This window comes from Rhopalosiphum maidis, chromosome 4 (genome assembly GCF_003676215.2).
Source record: "Rhopalosiphum maidis isolate BTI-1 chromosome 4, ASM367621v3, whole genome shotgun sequence".
NCBI lineage: Eukaryota > Metazoa > Arthropoda > Insecta > Hemiptera > Aphididae > Rhopalosiphum > Rhopalosiphum maidis.
Window position 1 is genome coordinate 18,957,755 of NC_040880.1, and position 18,959 is coordinate 18,976,713.

At 30.0% G+C, this 18,959-nt stretch overlaps 1 protein-coding gene across 3 annotated transcripts in view; it reads left to right on the forward strand.

The window, feature by feature from the left end:
* LOC113550643 (protein tramtrack, beta isoform-like) overlaps positions 1-18,959 on the forward strand; it is a 36,302-nt gene that overhangs the window by 10,942 nt on the left and 6,401 nt on the right. The window contains exons 2-7 of one of the 3 annotated variants that reach the window (XM_026952603.1): positions 15,179-15,464; positions 15,530-15,631; positions 15,710-16,145; positions 16,237-16,428; positions 16,726-16,794; positions 17,646-18,603. In XM_026952603.1, coding sequence (XP_026808404.1) covers positions 15,279-15,464; positions 15,530-15,631; positions 15,710-16,145; positions 16,237-16,428; positions 16,726-16,794; positions 17,646-18,022 — 1,362 coding nt within the window. In that variant the 5' untranslated portion in view covers positions 15,179-15,278 and the 3' untranslated portion in view covers positions 18,023-18,603. Of the gene's footprint in view, positions 1-8,612; positions 9,072-15,178; positions 15,465-15,529; positions 15,632-15,709; positions 16,146-16,236; positions 16,429-16,725; positions 16,795-17,645; positions 18,604-18,959 lie in introns of those variants that run through there. The other 2 variants (XM_026952602.1, XM_026952601.1) reach the window with 2 other exon arrangements.

An 18,959-nucleotide genomic window follows, 5' to 3' on the forward strand; every position in this document is an offset into this window, starting at 1 on the left:
ACGATGAAAACACCCTGTATATAAAGCTGAATAGGGCGGTGTGGTGACCTTGATTCGTACGCTGGCCGATCTGTTACGCATTGTTGCCAGCGCGTCCCCCACCCCGTGCATACGGGCGCGCGCGTGTGAGTTTCGTGTGTGTGCAACGCGCAAGTGTACGTTTGTGCGTGTATGTGTATGTGTGTGTGTGAACGCGCGCCGCGCCCGCGCCGCCGCCGCCCACCCGCGCGCTCGGCCAGGGGTGGTGGTAGTGGTGGTGTCGTGCTGTTGGCTGTGCATCGGGTACCGATGGCGGTGCGGCGCGGGTGAAGGGGTCGGAGTTAAGGACGCGTTGCGCGTACATCGAGCGCGGTCCGCTACGGGAAGGCCGAACTCGGTTCCACGTGTCGCCACCAGCGCTCTCTCACTCGTTGTCGTTCCGTCTCCTTCGCTCCCGCCCGCCCACCCACTCGTCCGCACACCGATACCACCGTTGCAGCCCGTGTATAACCCGCCCCACCCCGCGCCACCACACCCGTCCGCCGTCCGCCTCGTTGTCGTAAGTAGTCGGCGTCCGACCACAGCGTGACCTCAAAACTATTTAGGATATTTTCGGTGAGAGAAGAAGAAGAGCGGAGAGATAATAAAAAGGGTTTGAACGTATTTTCGTATTTGCATAATTGTGTGCCGGTCTGTTGTACATGCCGTGAGTACAAAATCTTTCGAGAAGTGGTTTTCTTGTATATATTTTTTTTTTTTTGTGTTTTGGTTTTCTCCACGTGATGTAATATTTCAAGTATTAATCGCGGCACTTTGGAATGACGATAAAAACCAAAACGGTTTCTTTACCAAACGGAAGATTCAAGATAAACGTTTCAGATATAATACGATGTAAAAGCGCGCTAAATATTATGTGCGCGTACACAAATGTCTGTATCGCGTGAAGGACGGAGAGCTTGAAAGTTGAGGATTGGTGGCGGTAGAGGGGCTGGGCTGTGGGGGGGTACGTGCGTGCGTGTGGGAGCGAGGCGTGCGCGCGCGTATGTGAGTGTGTGAACGCTGTCGTCCGCGCGTTACGATGCACCCACTTGTTGGCCTCGCGGCTCGCACACTGTTGCCACGGCGGCGCGGCGCGTCGGTGGGTTTACCGTGTGCGGCTCATCTCGGCATGTGTTGCAAGGCGGATTTTTTTCCACCCTGTTGCAATATGCGAGACCCCACCCACCACGTTGTATGACGACGGCCATGTAGTAAAGAAAACAACCTCGTCGCCGCTTCTGCGCGCAATCCGCCAAGTGTACGCGAAGTTTTCATTTTGTGTTTTTCCCCATACACGCGAGCCTCGCGCCGCCTTCACCGGGACAGGCGCATGTTATAACAATAATAATAATATTGTGATCCGCTGCGTACCGGTGCGCGACCTTGGACGTCGTGTTTCGCTTTGCCTTCATGATCACCCCGACGACGGTTTTCATCACGTTTCTTCTGAGTATATTATTTTATACGCCTCGCCCAGTTGACGTTATTGTGAAAATGGCACATTGCTTCATGTATACTTGTGTGTGTGTTGTACATTTTTTCCACCCGGTAGTCTTTATTTTAACGCATTTTAACTCTGAAAAAAAATAAACAAATAATACAAACATACGATCCTATTTTCGATAGACATATGAAACACGCCTCGAATAATTCCGGCTAACCATATAGTATTGCGACAAAACATTTCGCGCTAAATTCGCATACTGCCGTTTCACTGCGTACGCAGGTTATGCGGAATGTTGTATGTATAATACCGATAAGCCTCAAAAAAATGTACCTTTTATACATAGTCTCCGACTGATTATAAATTGTTCAGTTGAGAATTTTAATATGAAAATATATTCCATATAAGGCACGTTAAAACCATTGCTTAAAAAGTATAATTAAAATTGTTTAAATGTCGTTGTATTCTACCACTGTATATTTTATAGCTAAATCTACAGCGGTTTTCATAAAACAAAAAAATTATAGGAAATTTAATAGTTGTTTTAAAGGTTGAAAGTTGAATCCAATTAATAGACCACAGTGACATGGAATGATTTGTCATTAAGTATTTTACTATTTGTATGACACAAATAGTAAGTAAATGCAAACAAATTCTATCATCTATTATTCAATAATGTATATAGCTTTAATTTTGTATTTTTAATCCAATTAATTGCCCATTATTTATGTTAATATTTAATTTTAAATATTAAATACTATAATTAGTAATTTGAAATAGCACTACTTCTATTATTATTTTTCTGATCTCAAATCCATTGAATTACTTGGTTTATTTATATTATAATAATACGCCAATATATAGGTAAACAACCTTTTTTATGATTTTTCTTTTTAATCATATATCATTTATATTAGCACACGTTATATTATTATTAATTTATACCTATATTCTTTTGCTAGTTCATATTTAATTAATTCGTAACTTGTAACTATACAATACTTAACTAAAATAACGTAGGTCTATCTTGATTGATATTTATAAATAGTTAAAGTATCTTAAAAAAATAAATATACCTACTAATTTTAAATTTATTGTAATTATATTGAATTTAGAAGTATTTTTATCATCATAATAATATTTTAATATTATTTAGGTTAAATTAAATCATATTATTTTTAATTATTTCCTTGTATTTTAATGTTAATTTTGTTCATCGTTTTAATGCTATTCAAAGAAAACAATTCTTTAATGTATCACTTAATGCGTTTATCTCAATAATGATTTATTCCACTTAAACACCTCAATTATGAACTAATTTTAGCATAAAAATAATTATTAATAAATAGCTTATTTATTTTTGACCTTTTCCTGAAATGTATTAAACATACCCTTTTTGATGATCACATTAAATCTTTATTTGTTAATTTTCACTAAAATTAATAAATTTTAAATTACAATTTAAAACATCAAAAAGACGTTTAACTTACAGTTTGGATACCATATTGTAAAAAAAAGTTTAAGCTAATAACTGTAGATTTCAGGATTTAATATGGTATAAAGAAAACTCGATAGATTATTTAATTTATGATATAATAACTATATTTAGTTCAAACATTATTACGCACATATAAGTGTTTTCATAAAGAAAACGTAATTTTTTAGACAAACGTGAATATACTATAATTGTATGTATACTTAACATTAGGTATACCTATACTAACATGGACAACAGTATTGCTACATTTCTTCATTACTATAACTATATAGTAATTTGTAGTATATTTACTTAAAACAGATTATATTACGTAATAATTTTTTTTATTGAACATTTAAACTTCTTTTTTTATATTTTGGACTACTTTTTATTTTTAATTTTTACTAATGGGATAAGATAATATATAATGGTATTAAATAATTTAATAATGGTCCAAATTAAAATTATTTTTTTAAATTCATAAATTATTTTAAAAGTTTTAAAATTTAGTAATATTTATGTTACTAAAATGTGTTTATACAACCATTTTATATATTTCGTGATAAATATCAATTTTTTGTTGTACTCAACTCAATAATTTATCACATCGAAACTTTTTCCTCACTGTTTAAATGCAACAGGATTGTCCATAAATTTAGATTTTATATAATATTTGAAATAATGTGTTTCTACATTAAACTTAGTATTATATTTTAAACATGAAGAAAATGTATTGATCTTATCATTTTATTTTTATAAAATTTTCATTTTTACTTCGAAGATTTTCAATATATTAATGTTATTCTAACTTTATAATTAAATTAATAAAAAAAAAATATATTATTTTCCAAATGTCGCAGTTGATAAAATTAATATATAATAAATTATTAAAATAAATATAGCTTGTAGGCCACTATGTTATATATATTGCTTTACTGTATTAACTTGATATAAAACGTATAATGGATACATTAGAAATAAAGCAATTTAAAACTCCATTTCTTGTTTAATTAATAATTTTACACAGACTTTTAATTATATTTTAATACATTTTTATAGCTTTTTCAATTTATATTTTATATTATTATAAGACTTAATTTCATATTCCAATAACATTGAATTAAATTTTTTTTTATCTTAATATGGATTTAAAATTCTAAAATCATTCTTATGACCACTATACTATGTAGTGTATTTGACATATAACCAGTGGAAAACTTCGTTTACAATCAAATTTAATATAATAATAATGCAATACATTGGCTTATATAGCAAAGATGATCAACAAGTAATTAACTATAGCTACACCTATTTTTCTTTAATTTGCATCTTGTCGTTTTACTATGATTTTAAGACTCTACGTAGTCTCTGGAAGCTTTATTGGATATTATTTTTGTTTTTGGTGCTAAAGAAATATTTTGTGCGTTAGCTATATAAATATAATATTTTATATTATGCTTCTATTTATTGAAATTACAAGCAATTTTATTTTAAATTTTAAAATAAAACTAGACATTTTCAAGAAAAACGGTGATAATATGAATATAAGCTAGCCACTCGTTTTTGATAATATCTTGACCATTTTTGGTAATTCAAAAATCCGGTCAGAATAATTGTTATAATACAATTATTTATTATTCTATTCAAATTTAATAGGACACCCGATTACTTCGCTTAATATTTATGTAGTGCTTTTTTTTCTTATGTATTTTATTATATTATTTACTTGGCTACGACATGTTGTATTGTTGCTTTGTTATCACATTTCAATTAATTTTGATTTTCTCATTAAATTATTTTAAGTTTTTACGTTTGTTCATCATTATTTTCATCCCGGAGTATAATGATTGATACCTTTAATATAGTAGCTATATATATATATATATATTAACTATTTAGGTCACACACGCGTGTTCTTTGCCCAAGCCTATAAGGGTCATTACCGGTACTCGTAATCGTTTGGCACATTCAATTGCAACTGGTTAAATAGTGAAACTTTCAACAGTTCTTCATTTTTATGTTTTAAACTGTAAAAACGTATACAAAATATAAAAATTGTTTGTAAATTACTTAGAACAAATTATTTGTTAAAAAACACTTATATTTTCTATTACATACGAAAAACAAAACAATAGGAATACGCTGACATTTATTATATTAACGAAGTTTTGTAGTTATTAAACATTAACATTACTCTATTAGGATAAAAACTTATAATACTTCAATTTTTAAATTATCATTGATATTACATTTATTGTACTCAATATTAAAATAGGTATGTATAAAAATTATATTTATTTATATATATATTAAATAAATAATGTTACTGCGTTTATAAAACGCTGTATTTAGCTATTAAGACTAATTTTTATGTTATTATACCCACCTTAAGGTTAATCGTGTTCCAGTGATTTAAAATCACTGGTTTAAATGTTTTTCCTATTCATTTTATTAGATAATAATATTATATTATAATCTATCTTTATTGATTTAGTGTTTAAATGAGTGAATATTTTAATATTATTTCACTAGTATATGAAAACTGATTAAAATAATATTGTATTAGTCGATTAATGATAAAATATTATTGATAATGTTTGGATAAAATTACTGCAATCTTGAAATTATTTGACTTTATAATGTAATAAAAATGTTTAATTCGATGGGTACATTTATAAATAAACGTATGTTATGTATAGTAACTAAACATACCTATATTGTGTATAGGTATAGATATAGGTACGTGTATATTAAATTTACTTGGATGATTTAAATTAAATAATATACACACATAATGTGTATATATATTAAAGAAGTGCTTGCGCAATAGACGGTATGCCTGGCGAACATCCATTGGTGGATCAGGTAAAACGGGGCTCGGCCATTTTGTCGGTTAGGGTATAGCAAGGGTGTTAAAAGGGTACCGCGAAAATGTCGTATGAAAACATTCCTACCCAAAAAAAAAGGGATCTACCAACCACAATTCGTGGCGCATTCTATTGATTTTGCCGAGGGCAGTTTTACATTACAATACATTAACTGCAGTCGTGTTAGTATTCGAATATATGCATCTATTCGATTTCTTTTCCTTTTAATTAAGCTTCAATTAATTGAATTGATTTATTAAAAATGTATTATCTATGTCTTGCCGTATTATCCAGTTTATCAGTAAATGCAATCTTATTAGTTTACATTTAAAATTGTATTAATTATTTTTAAGCTTTGTTTCATATGTCATTTGACTTATGACAATCGACAAATTAACCACTTAATAAATTATTCAAACAGTTAAAAAAAACAACTTGAATTGTTGTAACGCACTTGAAAGATACGAATGAAATCATCCTCAACATTTATATATGTTATATTTGTACGACCTTGTATCCTTTAAAAAATCTTTGATTTTAATTTTTTTTTAAGTGTAAGAAAATGTCTAAACATTCTACTTATTAAAAACTTATATCACGTCATTTAGTTTATTTTAAAATAACTAAAAATATAATGTATGTATTTATTACAGCTATAGGTATTCAATTGATTTATTAATACTTAAATTAGATTATAAACATTAAAATATAATTTATAATTAATTTGAAATCATTAATATGTTTTAACTTTTAGGGTAAGGTATCCTTCAACTAATTATTTTTTTATCACATTTTACATTATAATGTTGTAATTATTATTTTGCGGTATAAAATTCTTATACCTACATGTTTTTCTAATTCATATATTATGCAAATTAAAATGTAATTCAAACTAGTTTAACATCTCTGTGTTAAACTTGTACTAGTGTTTATAAACTTTATTGGAAGGAGTTTTAAATTTCAAAAATTCTGAAATGTTGAAATAATTTTTATAATGAAACTTCAAATTATTTTAACAAATCTACTTTTTCAGTTTTTAATAACATTTTCTTAATTAAAAATGTATTATATAAAAACTATTATATTAAATATGAAGTTAAATTTTATTAAATATGTACATATGTTTTTAATACCACCTACTGTGTGATGTATGTGAAATATAACTGCTTGTGTTTACCATCATGTTTACTATACTCGAGGGGAAGAAATATGTTAGTTTTCGATGTACATAATATGTAATACATATGTGCTTAAATTTAAAAAAAAAAAGATTATCATTTTAAGTCCGCTATTTAGTATTTATTTATTCTTAAATACTTTTAACAGCTTAAATGTGATTATAATTAGTATTTTACAAAATATAAAAGTAATATTATGTATATGATACAGATAATGAATAATTAAACGATTTATAATGATATAATGTTTCCTAATAGGTATTGATATAAAATAATTTATAAAGTCTAGCTATATTTTTCGATCTTATAACTAAGTAATTGTAGCGATAGGTGGATACAAAATCCGTAGGTTTGATACGGTGTTCGGAATAAATTATAGAAATTGCAGAAAATATTTCTGGGTTTCAGCAAAAACGTATTTCCGTGATCATGCGCCGATTGTCCGTTGTGACATCTGTATTAACTGTACTTCACTTATTATTATAAAAATATTATCATAATTTCGTTAATAATATGATTACTATTATTACCATTATAATTAATTATAATATACTATAAGTATAATATAGGTATATCATGTTACAACATAAAATGTCGTATGTTGTTGCATATATTATAAGAATAATACTGCTAGTATTGTATCTTGAAATCGGTGGAATGGAATTTTCTGAGATTTTACGACCGACATATACTGCGACCAGCAGAACGGAAAAACGGTTGATTGAGGGGAGTGGCGACATTTTGAAGACGACCAACTTAACTGCACCACGCGTTTTGTTCAGAAAACCTTCGTGGAACATAATATAACATTATGTGTATCATAATAACATCATGTTAGTACCAATATATACCTCTAGGAATGTCCTAGATTTTCAAAATGTGTACCGAAAAAGGGGGCACGTTGTCGCCGATAATATAATACAGCCAACAACGCGCTGTTTATTGTACCTCCGGCAGTATAATAATCGTAATATATTATTACGTATGGTATATGATGATGACGATTTTCCCTACGTGTGCAATATGCGGTGATGATGATGATGATGATGCGCTGATGGTTCGACCTCCTCATTTTTTTTTCTCTCTCTCTCTCTCTCCATACGTACACGCGTATATTATATGTATGAAATCGTTCCGTTAATGTGCCTACTCTCAGGCGGCAGTGCAGTCGCGGGCGGGCGGCGGCCTGTCCGTCCGTCGGCGGTCATGCGCGTGCGTGCGTACCAGCGAGCTATATAGCGAGTTGTGCGCGCGAGGGTAACACGTGTGCCCATTTCGCCATCGGAGTCATTTGACGTTGTTAACTCGTTCGCGGGCCCCGCGGAGAGCTCGGGCGCTTACAAAGCAGACGTTCCCCTCGTCGATGCTCCGGGCGGTGCTGCACGGGGTGGGGGACGCCGCCGCCGCACCCTTCCCCCCCGAGCCGCGCCCCCCTCCGCGGTGCCGAGCCCATAGCCAGCGCGCTCACACACGCGCGCGCGCGCGCTGCGCGTAAATATTATACGTGTATACATATTATGTGGTGTAGCGGTGGTCGCGGTGGTGCCGGCGCGCGGGGGCTAAACGCTCTCAACGTGGCGGCGCGCGCGCCACTCCACTCTGCTCGTCGAACGCCGCGCGCAGTTGTACTCGTCGTACCCGCCGAGAACCCGTCGCCGCCGCCGACGACGACAGCCACAGCCAGCAGTCATGGCCGCCACCTGACCGCAACCCCACTGCGCGCGCGTACGGTACAGTGGAAGAAAAACGCGAGAAAATCGGTTCGGCATTTTTTTTTCTCTACCATTTTGAATTTTCCGTTCATCTCTGTGTCTCTCCCTCTCCCACCACTCCTCACTCGCGCACACATTCGTGGGACGCGATTTTTCCGAAAACGAATTGCCGCTCCGTCCACCGTTGCCGTTGACACCACGACATTGTCGCTCAGTATCGTCTGCTTATTACGCGTGTGCAACTGTTCGCCGTCCGTCGCGTGAAATCGGATCGCCCGGTCGCGCTCGCATCACTTCGGATTCATCCTCTGGACACACGCACGCTTGCCCGCTGCACCGGATATATGGATTAACAGCGCGTGTATAATAATAAACGTAAGTCGCTCTCGCACGGGGTCGTTGACTCTTCGTCTCCGTCTAACCCCTTTTTGCCGCCCATGCAAGCTCCTCCACCGGGCGGCGCTCTCGTGACATCATTTAGATTAATAAGTCTGTGTGTGCTTATACATTGTTGTTGTTATCTTTGAGTGTGTACGTTTTTAATTTCTACTCTCATAATCTCGTATAAAGTATAATAATATGTAGTAAGTATATAATATTACGTATATTATGCACGCGTGGGGCTACAGAGTTGGTGCTGAATGTTATATTGCCACTCATATATTATATTATTACGATATTGTAAAATATTATGTTGATACGATAGGCGCGCGCCCAATTCTCCGCTCCGGCTTTGAAAATGCAATTATTATTTATTTAATCCCACCGTGTGGTAGAGGGGTAACGCGCCGCCACGGTGGTGGGTGAGGCTAGTTGTCGGGAGGGGCGGCGCGCTAAGGGAAAATGGCAACACTGTGCGGAATGCATTTCGCCACAAATTATACACGGACACTCGTATATTCCCTCCCTTGATTTATTTTGTATTTTTTCACGTTTAGGTACACGGGATTTTTTAAATTGTTTATTATTGTTTATCTTCTGCGTTTTTTTTTTTTGTCATTATTATTATTATCGTCTTATGTATTTTTTTTTTCGTATTATTGTTTTGTCATTATCCGAAAGACGTGACAGTATTACGAAAACAATATAACACAAGCGCACACACACACGCATACACGCGCGATAACATCGCACAGGTACCTACCTACCTGTAACCTGCCAATATTAAACCGAACGGTCGAAGGGCCTATCGGAGGACACCGCCGCGACCGCGCGTTTAACGGTACACCCGGGTTCCCGCGAGCACGGCCAATCGTATGTACGACGCGCCCGCCGCCGTAAACTCTTTTATAAACGTGTGCGCGGCGAACGTTTATGTATATATATATATAAGTATCGTGTATTGTACACCTACCTGTAATATATATTTATTATTTTTATATGTATGTATATACATGTATTCAGCTGCGGTCGGAGAGGCGTTATGGTTCGTTCTGTTTCGGGCCCCGTACGATTTTATTTCGTCACCGCCACCGCCCAAGGTAAAACCTCGTATGTCTCCTGTATATGATACCATAATAATATTACCTATAATAATATACATAGTTCGACGGCCCGGTCAGATGGAAAATATCACCCCGTAGACCGCCGACCACCGAATGCGTAACGAGTATAATAATATAAAAATACTCGCGGAACTTACACATATTGGGAAACGTAAAAACTCTTATTGTTTTCGTGTCGACTGTTCCGTAAATATTGACAGATCTACACGAAATCGAACCGTACTATGTATTATGATGCGATGTATAATGAAATGATAATAATACATAATAATACTAACATTATTTCCTACACGCGTTGTGGCTGTTTGCCCGACAGAAATCCGGTAACGTAAGTTAGCATAAAAAATTCATCACCTGAAAAACAATGCAAATATTTTTCTCTGCTAAATGATAATATTATAAACGATATCATATTATTATAGTGTATTTAAACACTACCTATATCATAAGAAAATATATACTACGTTATAATTTATAATAAATCGTTGAAAACTTGCAATACTAACAATACAGATATTACCTATATTTGTATAAATGCATTAATTTATTCTAGCGTAACTAAAACTACTCATTATATATACGAATCATTCATTTATTATTATCTCAGAATTTGATTATCATGCTGCTGTGATGTTTTAAAAAAATGCAATTTGTTTTGAAGGTGAATTTTCAAGTAAATTAATAACAAATCCTAAACGTACACTTTCCTATTGTACGTTAATTGGTGAATTATGTCCTCACAAATGTATTTAATATTTTATTTGATATAGCTAGTATAGGTGCTATAAACATAAAACAAGGTTGAATTAAAAAGAAAAAACCGTATGTACGGATTGTAAAATTTTTTATATGATAATATTCTAAGTCGAACGTTTTTAGGAAAAACAATTTTTACTATTTACAAGTAAAGGTACAACTATAACACCACCGTACGTTTTGTATAACTGACGACATAATAATATTTATTACACAGACATTGTTTTAATAAACCAAAACGTGTTTGAATCGAAATATTGTTATTTGTTATATTTTATATAAAATTTGTTTGGTATATTACTCTGATGAACTCGTGGTTTTTCTTTTATATTTCGTATTGTTCTTGGAATCTACGTTATACCAAATAATAAAATTATTGTACTTCACTGCTAAAACGAGAGAATTTAAGAATATTCTTAAATTATATAAATTTTAATAATTAATATTTTGATTATTAATATCCAATAAGTAATAATAGATCCACCTATAATAACATGTATAAATATTTATGTATACATCATTTTCCGAAGGATGCAAATTAATTATTCTTTAGCAATAATAATCGTAACGTAGGACAATCATTTATAGTTAGTTTTTTACTGGTATTATTATAATAAATAAATAAATCATTACATCAAATGTTTATTTATTTAAATGTGTAATGCGTATTATTATTATGGTTATTTTGAAAATTACGTAATTAAACGTCGGTAATTCTGTACAATCTTAATGTTTTTTTTTTCAAATACAATTAAGAATTAACCGAGAATTTTTTATGGTAAACAATTAAAACATTTAATTTATTTTTTCGAGGGTTTGATAGATAAATATTATTTTTAACTATACGGGGACACTGTAATTTAATGAGTATTGTCAGCAATACTAACCGATGATTTATTAATTTTTTTATCTATTGAACTTTGAATGAACATCAGTTTAGTTTACTCGAAATATTATTATCAGCGTCTGTTATACAAAGTGATTTATGAAAACATATTAAATTTCCAGATTACGAAATACAAAAACTGCCACTAGTTTAGTGATCATTGATTAATGTGCGTTTAAAATACTTCAGTCGAATGGATTTCGACCATCCATCCCTGAATATATAGCTATAATTATGATAACATTTTTATCTGCGGTTCTCTGCTTTTAGATTAATACCAAACCCGTCCCGACAAAATAAAAATGTGTTCAACAAATTTGTTTAACACTTAAATAAACTAGAATATTATCTCAAATCGTATCATTTCCCTGTACTATCGTGTTGGCAAATTATCAAATTATTCTACGCATAAAACTTGCATAATTTTAATGTTTTATTTTATTTTAATATAGGCCATCAATTATTGATACTAATAATTGTCTTATTGAACTTTACATTTTTACTAAACTGAATTTAACAGTTTTGTTTGTTTGTTCAATTTTATATTTTATAACTGAATATTCTATTCTTTTGTTGGATACGCTTTTATTAATTACCTATGTTTTATTTGTATGTGTAATTTTATAAATAACAATCAACCTACAAATGCAATGAAAATGTTCCCTTGTCTGTTACTTTTTATTTGATACCAACATAAGAATAATTATTCATTAGGTAAATTATATTATTTTAGTAAATTAAAATGATATACCTAATTAAGTTATTTTATATACTACTACTATAGATACGTAATATTATATATATTCATAATATAACATAATATAATATAATATTTAAACAATAATTCGTAAAACAACATTTTAATTTTTTAAACGCCTTTGGTGGTGATATATTATATTTATAATAATAATAAAAATAAGATTATAACTTAATTATTCAAATAAATAATTTAATTCATTATCAGTTGACTAATTAATAGTAAAAAAAAAAATATATTTTTTACAGTTCTGTACAAATAAAACACTAAACCTAGTATTTATAACTAAAAACTGAAAATATTTTCATTAGTTAATAATAATTAATTAATTCTGCAAAACTGTTAAATAATATTGTGTAAAATATTCCGGTATTTTACATTTTATTATTTGACTTATTATAATTTTTAAGACATTAAATTGCAGTCAATATACCTAGTGTAAACACATGGCGTTATTTTATCATTGATTTTAATTTATCATGATTGTCCATTAGGTTAAAAAGTTTAAAAGATCCTTATTACATTTATATATTTATCGGTAAAAATACCAAGTATAATTCTGTATCTACTTTATAAACTATACGTACTATATATATATAGAATCAAACATTTGTGATTTATATTTAAATTGATATAGACTATATGTCTATTTGACTTTATACCTATTTTTGGATAACATTTTTATTTATATCAATGACATATTCTCTTGAACATATTTGTTTTCTAATTTTTAGTTTAAAAATAGGTACAAACAATCAAGAATTGATTGCTTTTATATTTTTAATGTTTATTGTTAACTATTTTTATTTTATTTTTACAATCCAAAACTTTTGAACTTACATATTATATATTGCGTTTATTATTTAATCAAATTTACCTATATGATGTATTTATGTGTCGATAAACTTTTCTTTTTTTATTTGCTTATCAAACTAAATTTATTCATGAAATCGATCAAATAAAATTTGTTAGTTTCACCTACCTAATGAACAATTATTTTATGTTATTCGAATCATACACTTACAATTTATTTATAAATAAATCAATTAATTTAATTAATTTAAAATACGACTGCGTTGTCTCTGTCTTATACATGTGTGACATAATAAATCTACGTACCTGCTTCTTACTATAGTTTATTTTTAATTAACATTAGAGTAAATTTACATATTATCGAAGTTATAAAGAAAAATATGAAGTGTGCTCGATCAAAGAGTCTTGTTTTACATAGTTATGATGAGATAAGTTCTTTAGTTACAATTTCAAATTCATATGATTCGTTTTAAAATAAACATTAAAAAAAAAACTACTCAAACACAGTATTATATTTTCCACTAAAAATATGGTGATATACACACGCGGGTACCGCGTATTTTAATTAAATAATAATTTGTAAAAGCGTATATACAAACTCTAAACACGTAATTCAAATTGATTTCTAATTAACAAACTTATATATTTTGTATGTCGATTTTATTTAATATAATTATTATATTTATTCATACGAATTCTTATTCAGTCGACGAGTTCTTTTTATAATGAGAGTTTGATGACCTGATATATATAATAACATTATAGGTAGGTATCGCAGTAGCAAGTATTATTATTTAATATGCATAATAATAGTGTACTATTAGTGTACAGTTGTTATAATAGCTGTAGACTGAACATTATAATATTAAATATTCTCCATATATCTATTTGACATTTGTTATAGTTAAATGTCTTTTCATTTGGTGTAAACAAGCTATTAAATTTTATTAAATTACATATTTCTAGTTTTTGAAACAATATAAATATACCAATGTATATATTTTTAAAGAAAGTCGTGCAAAATCTAGTAGTAATAGTATGTCATACGGTTTTAAATAAATACTATATACCAATTATTTAGTTTTGATACTTTTAAGTTTTAACATGTGATAAAATTCATAAAACTAAAGTCATTTCTTCACTTAAATTGATTATACCATGCTGTAGTAAAAAAAGGATAATTATATGCATCTATACTGTTACTGTAATGTTCATATGCGTTACGGGTACATGGTTTATACTGTTTATAACGATAAGCAATTCTATAGGGGTTAAAAATGTCAAAATTATCGCATTACATTATTTATAATCGTCCCCCTATCTGTCAGTATTAAAGTCAGATAAATACCAAAAGGAGAACATTGGAAACCTATTACTTCCGTTTAAAATAAATTATTAAATTCATTTAAATCGTCCCAACTATAATGAGTAACATATTACATTATAGTTTCAATCTTTATTTGGATCAACCAACATTTTGTAATGAGTTATTTTAAGTTATTAAATTGAATCTGCTTTTCATTTATCTTTTTATTATTTTTTAAAATACAAAACGAATGGACTTGTTTTAAACTGAATTAAAATTAGCTGACTATATTTTATTCGTAGATATAAATTAATAGTATATATATTACCATACCGATAATAAAAAATATTTTCTCAACGCATAAGCACACAATATTATAACTACGACGTTTACAATAGCTAAATTTAGTTACCTTCAGACTAAATAATAATAATAATTTGTCAATTTTATCTGTTACAGTTGAATTTTTCAAGTGTATTTTTCTATCAAGTGTTGTGATCAAAATTTGATACACGTAGCAAGATAGTTTTAAAAATTATTTACATGAATCATAGTGAACATGTCACAAAACAATGGACAATCCCAGAGGTTTTGCCTCCGATGGAACAACCATCAATCCAACTTGCTTGCTGTTTTCGATCAACTATTGACGAGCGAGGCATTTGTAGATGTGACATTAGCTGTCGAAGGTCAAATGCTTCGTGCTCACAAAATGGTTCTTTCAGCTTGCAGTCCTTACTTTCAAGTATTTATTCAAAATATATTTACTTTTTTTTAAAAAATATTAATTAAATGTTTTATTTTGTATAGACTCTTTTTGTTGGACACCCTGATAGACATCCGATTGTAATACTCAAAGATGTTCCACTAGTTGACATGAGATCTTTATTAGACTTTATGTACAGGGGCGAGGTAAATAGTTATTGAGAATTATTTCATATAATTTAACAATAGAATTAAACATAGATACAAATTGTTTAATTTATTTAGGTTAGTGTTGATCAAGATAGATTGGCAGCTTTTCTTAAAGTAGCAGAATCATTGCGAATCAAAGGTTTAACTGAGGTCAATGAAGATCGTGGAGACTTACCCTCGTTAGCTTCTTCTCTTCTTCAGTCTCACTCATCATCTCCGTCTTCTTCACCAGTACACAACAACCAAATGGCTCATGTGCCTCAACTTCAGCGCATACATAACCATAGTCCTTTACCTATGAAAAGGCCACTGCCATCTCATCCGTTACATGATCAACAGCGTCAACATTTGTCATACCCAATGAACCCGCTATTAGGATCTGCTCTGACTGCACCAAAAAGGAAACGTGGACGCCCCAGGAAATTATCTACAGGAAGTAACTCACCTTCACGGCCAAATGACAATAACAATGATGATAGTAGAGCATCCACACCAGTTGGTACAAGCGCAGGTAAGCTTATTGAGAATAATAATATATTGTGGCCATGGCAATATAATTTTTAAAAAGAATTAAAAGTGTAAGTATAACATGAATAATGCAGGAAGTGGCCGTGATCCTCCAGATTTATTAGAATTGAACATGTCTGAAGAATCAGAATCAGCTGCAGCTGCACCTAGACATTTGGATTCTCCAAGTCATTTATCTGATCATGAAGACATGGAAGAAGAGTATACTGAAAATGGAATGGAAATAAAACAAGAGCCCATTGACCCAGTTCCAGGAACATCCCAAGGTAAATTATTTTAACTTCGTAAAAATTATGAGTATAATTAAAATATATTATATAACTTAAAAATATTAAATTATTATTGTTATGAAATTTAATGTATATATATTTAGCCTAAGAGATGGATTAATTCTACAAGTTTCCCTACATATATCATTTGATTAGTGCCTTGAATTTATCTTAATCTAATTATTATTAGTATTGAACTATTAAGTTGCAAGTTAATGTATTTATGTATTTTATATTAGTTCTTTAAATTCTTATACTTTATGTAAAATACATAATTTCTGTTTTCTATTTTAGATTTAAGTACAGTGAAAAAAGAATACGACACTCATTCTACTAGTATGCAGTTAGACCAAAGCGCATGTGGTAAGTTTTATTATAAACCTTTCCACCTATGTCATCATTCAAGAGATAATTACCATTTTAGTTTGTTGACTAAAGTTCATTATTATGTAACAATATACATGCTGATCATGTCTTTTTGTCATTGTACATTTTTAACAATTATTTTTTTAATGTGATTATTTTAGCGCTTATAAATTAACAATCAGATGGGACACCTTCCTCTTTTATTTTTAATTTATAATTTTGTCCATAACTTTTCATTAAATTTTCCTTCATAAATTGTATAATATAATTTTAATGGATTTGGTGGATAAAATGTAAAGTAATTTAAGAGAAAGGTTTCGCATCTGGTTTTTTCTGGTCTGTGCGTTAAAACAAATTTTTGATACCTACTGTCAAAGTAATAAATCTATAAAAAGAATTTTTTAAGGACATAATTTTGATTGACAATCAGGTAAGTAGTATTTCCTTAAATATATTTTTCAGTAGTTTTAAATTAAAATGGAGGAAAGTGGACCCATCATTTTGTTAATATTTTTTTAGGATGGGCTTATAAAAATGTTTTACTTTTATTCAAATATTAATTTTGAAAATAATTTAAAAATTAATTTAAATATAGTAATTTTACTCTTCAAAATATATTTTTCCTATTTTTGATAATTGTAATTTGAAGATTTAAATATTTTTACTATTTTAGTTAAATTATAAAAAATAATTATATACATTTAATCTATAAATTAAGTATTGAAAATAACTAAAAAATTAAAGCATAGTGAATTTATATTAAAAAACATTTTTATAGTCTATTACAATTAACTATATAGATTTTTGTGTAAAATTAAATTTAACGTAAAAGATCAAATATTTTTCAGAAGTAGAATCTGAACAAATACGTACTTCATTTAAAGATACAAATGGAACAAGTGACTTTGACAATACTACAAACCATGCTAATCGCCCAATTATGGACAAGTATTCAGTTCGTCAATTCTGTACTCAAGAATCAAGCAATCTTTTTAGGTGTAATTTGTGCCGCAAAACATACACTCACATTAGTAATTTCTGTCGACATTTCCTATCATCTCATCATGGAATTAGACAAGAAGTACCCTGTCCTGTATGTACTAGAATGTTTACAAGAAGGGATAATATGTTAACACATATGAAACAAGTACATAGAGTTTCTGCTCCAAAAGTTTATGCCACAAACAACAACAGCAGTTCTAGATTTGAATATAATAGTTTGTGATATTTTATTGTTGTTCGTGTATGCTAGCATACTAAAATTTTAATTTTTCTACACGTTGACTCAATTAACCAGTATTGAAGGTAATAATGCAGATAATGTGTTTCCATGAATACATTTAATCATATATTGTACCAAAGTTAAGAAACTTCAGTGAAATAATTAGAGTATAACAATTCCCAAATGGGATATAGTTTTTAATTATGTACTTAAATGGCAGTTCAGTTATATAGTTCTTATTTGTAGGGTAAAGGTTTATTTGTGTTAATTTTTTTTTTTTTTTGCGTTTTTGTCTTCCTAAGTTTTAATTTGTTTTTGTTTTTCCTCTGCCTTTATGCTCCTTCCATAGTTAACCCGTCCATTGTTTTTATTATTAAAATAATCATTTAAATTTGGGTTGTTATACTATTTAGAGTTTACAATTGTTATAATAAATACTTGTCAATAATAAAATTAGAGCCTATCTTGCCATTTACAAGTCAAATATCATTAAAGCAGGATAAGTTTAATTATGTAAACTAAACTCATTGTGGTGTAAGTTACATTTTTGACACTGCAATTAATAAAAATGATATTTAATTTAATATTAAAAAATAATTTTGATGTATTGTCAATTACAAAGACTAAACAGGTCTTTATTTAATTTAAAAATGTTGTTTTTGCATAAAACTAAATTAGTCAAAACTAAATTTTAAACTAGTGTATGATTTGATTGTTTTTGTTAATACCTAATTTTTAAGTTGGGCTGTGTGTTTTCTTAGTCAATTTGTTATTCAATCTGCCTTGCCATTATGTGTAGTTTTGATTTTAAGATTATAACGTTGTTAAAAAAATTTGTTTACGTTTATAAATACTACAATCATATTTATATTATATTATATTACGCTATATTATGTTATTATTATTATAATTATTATTTATAGACTGCTAGACAGGGTGT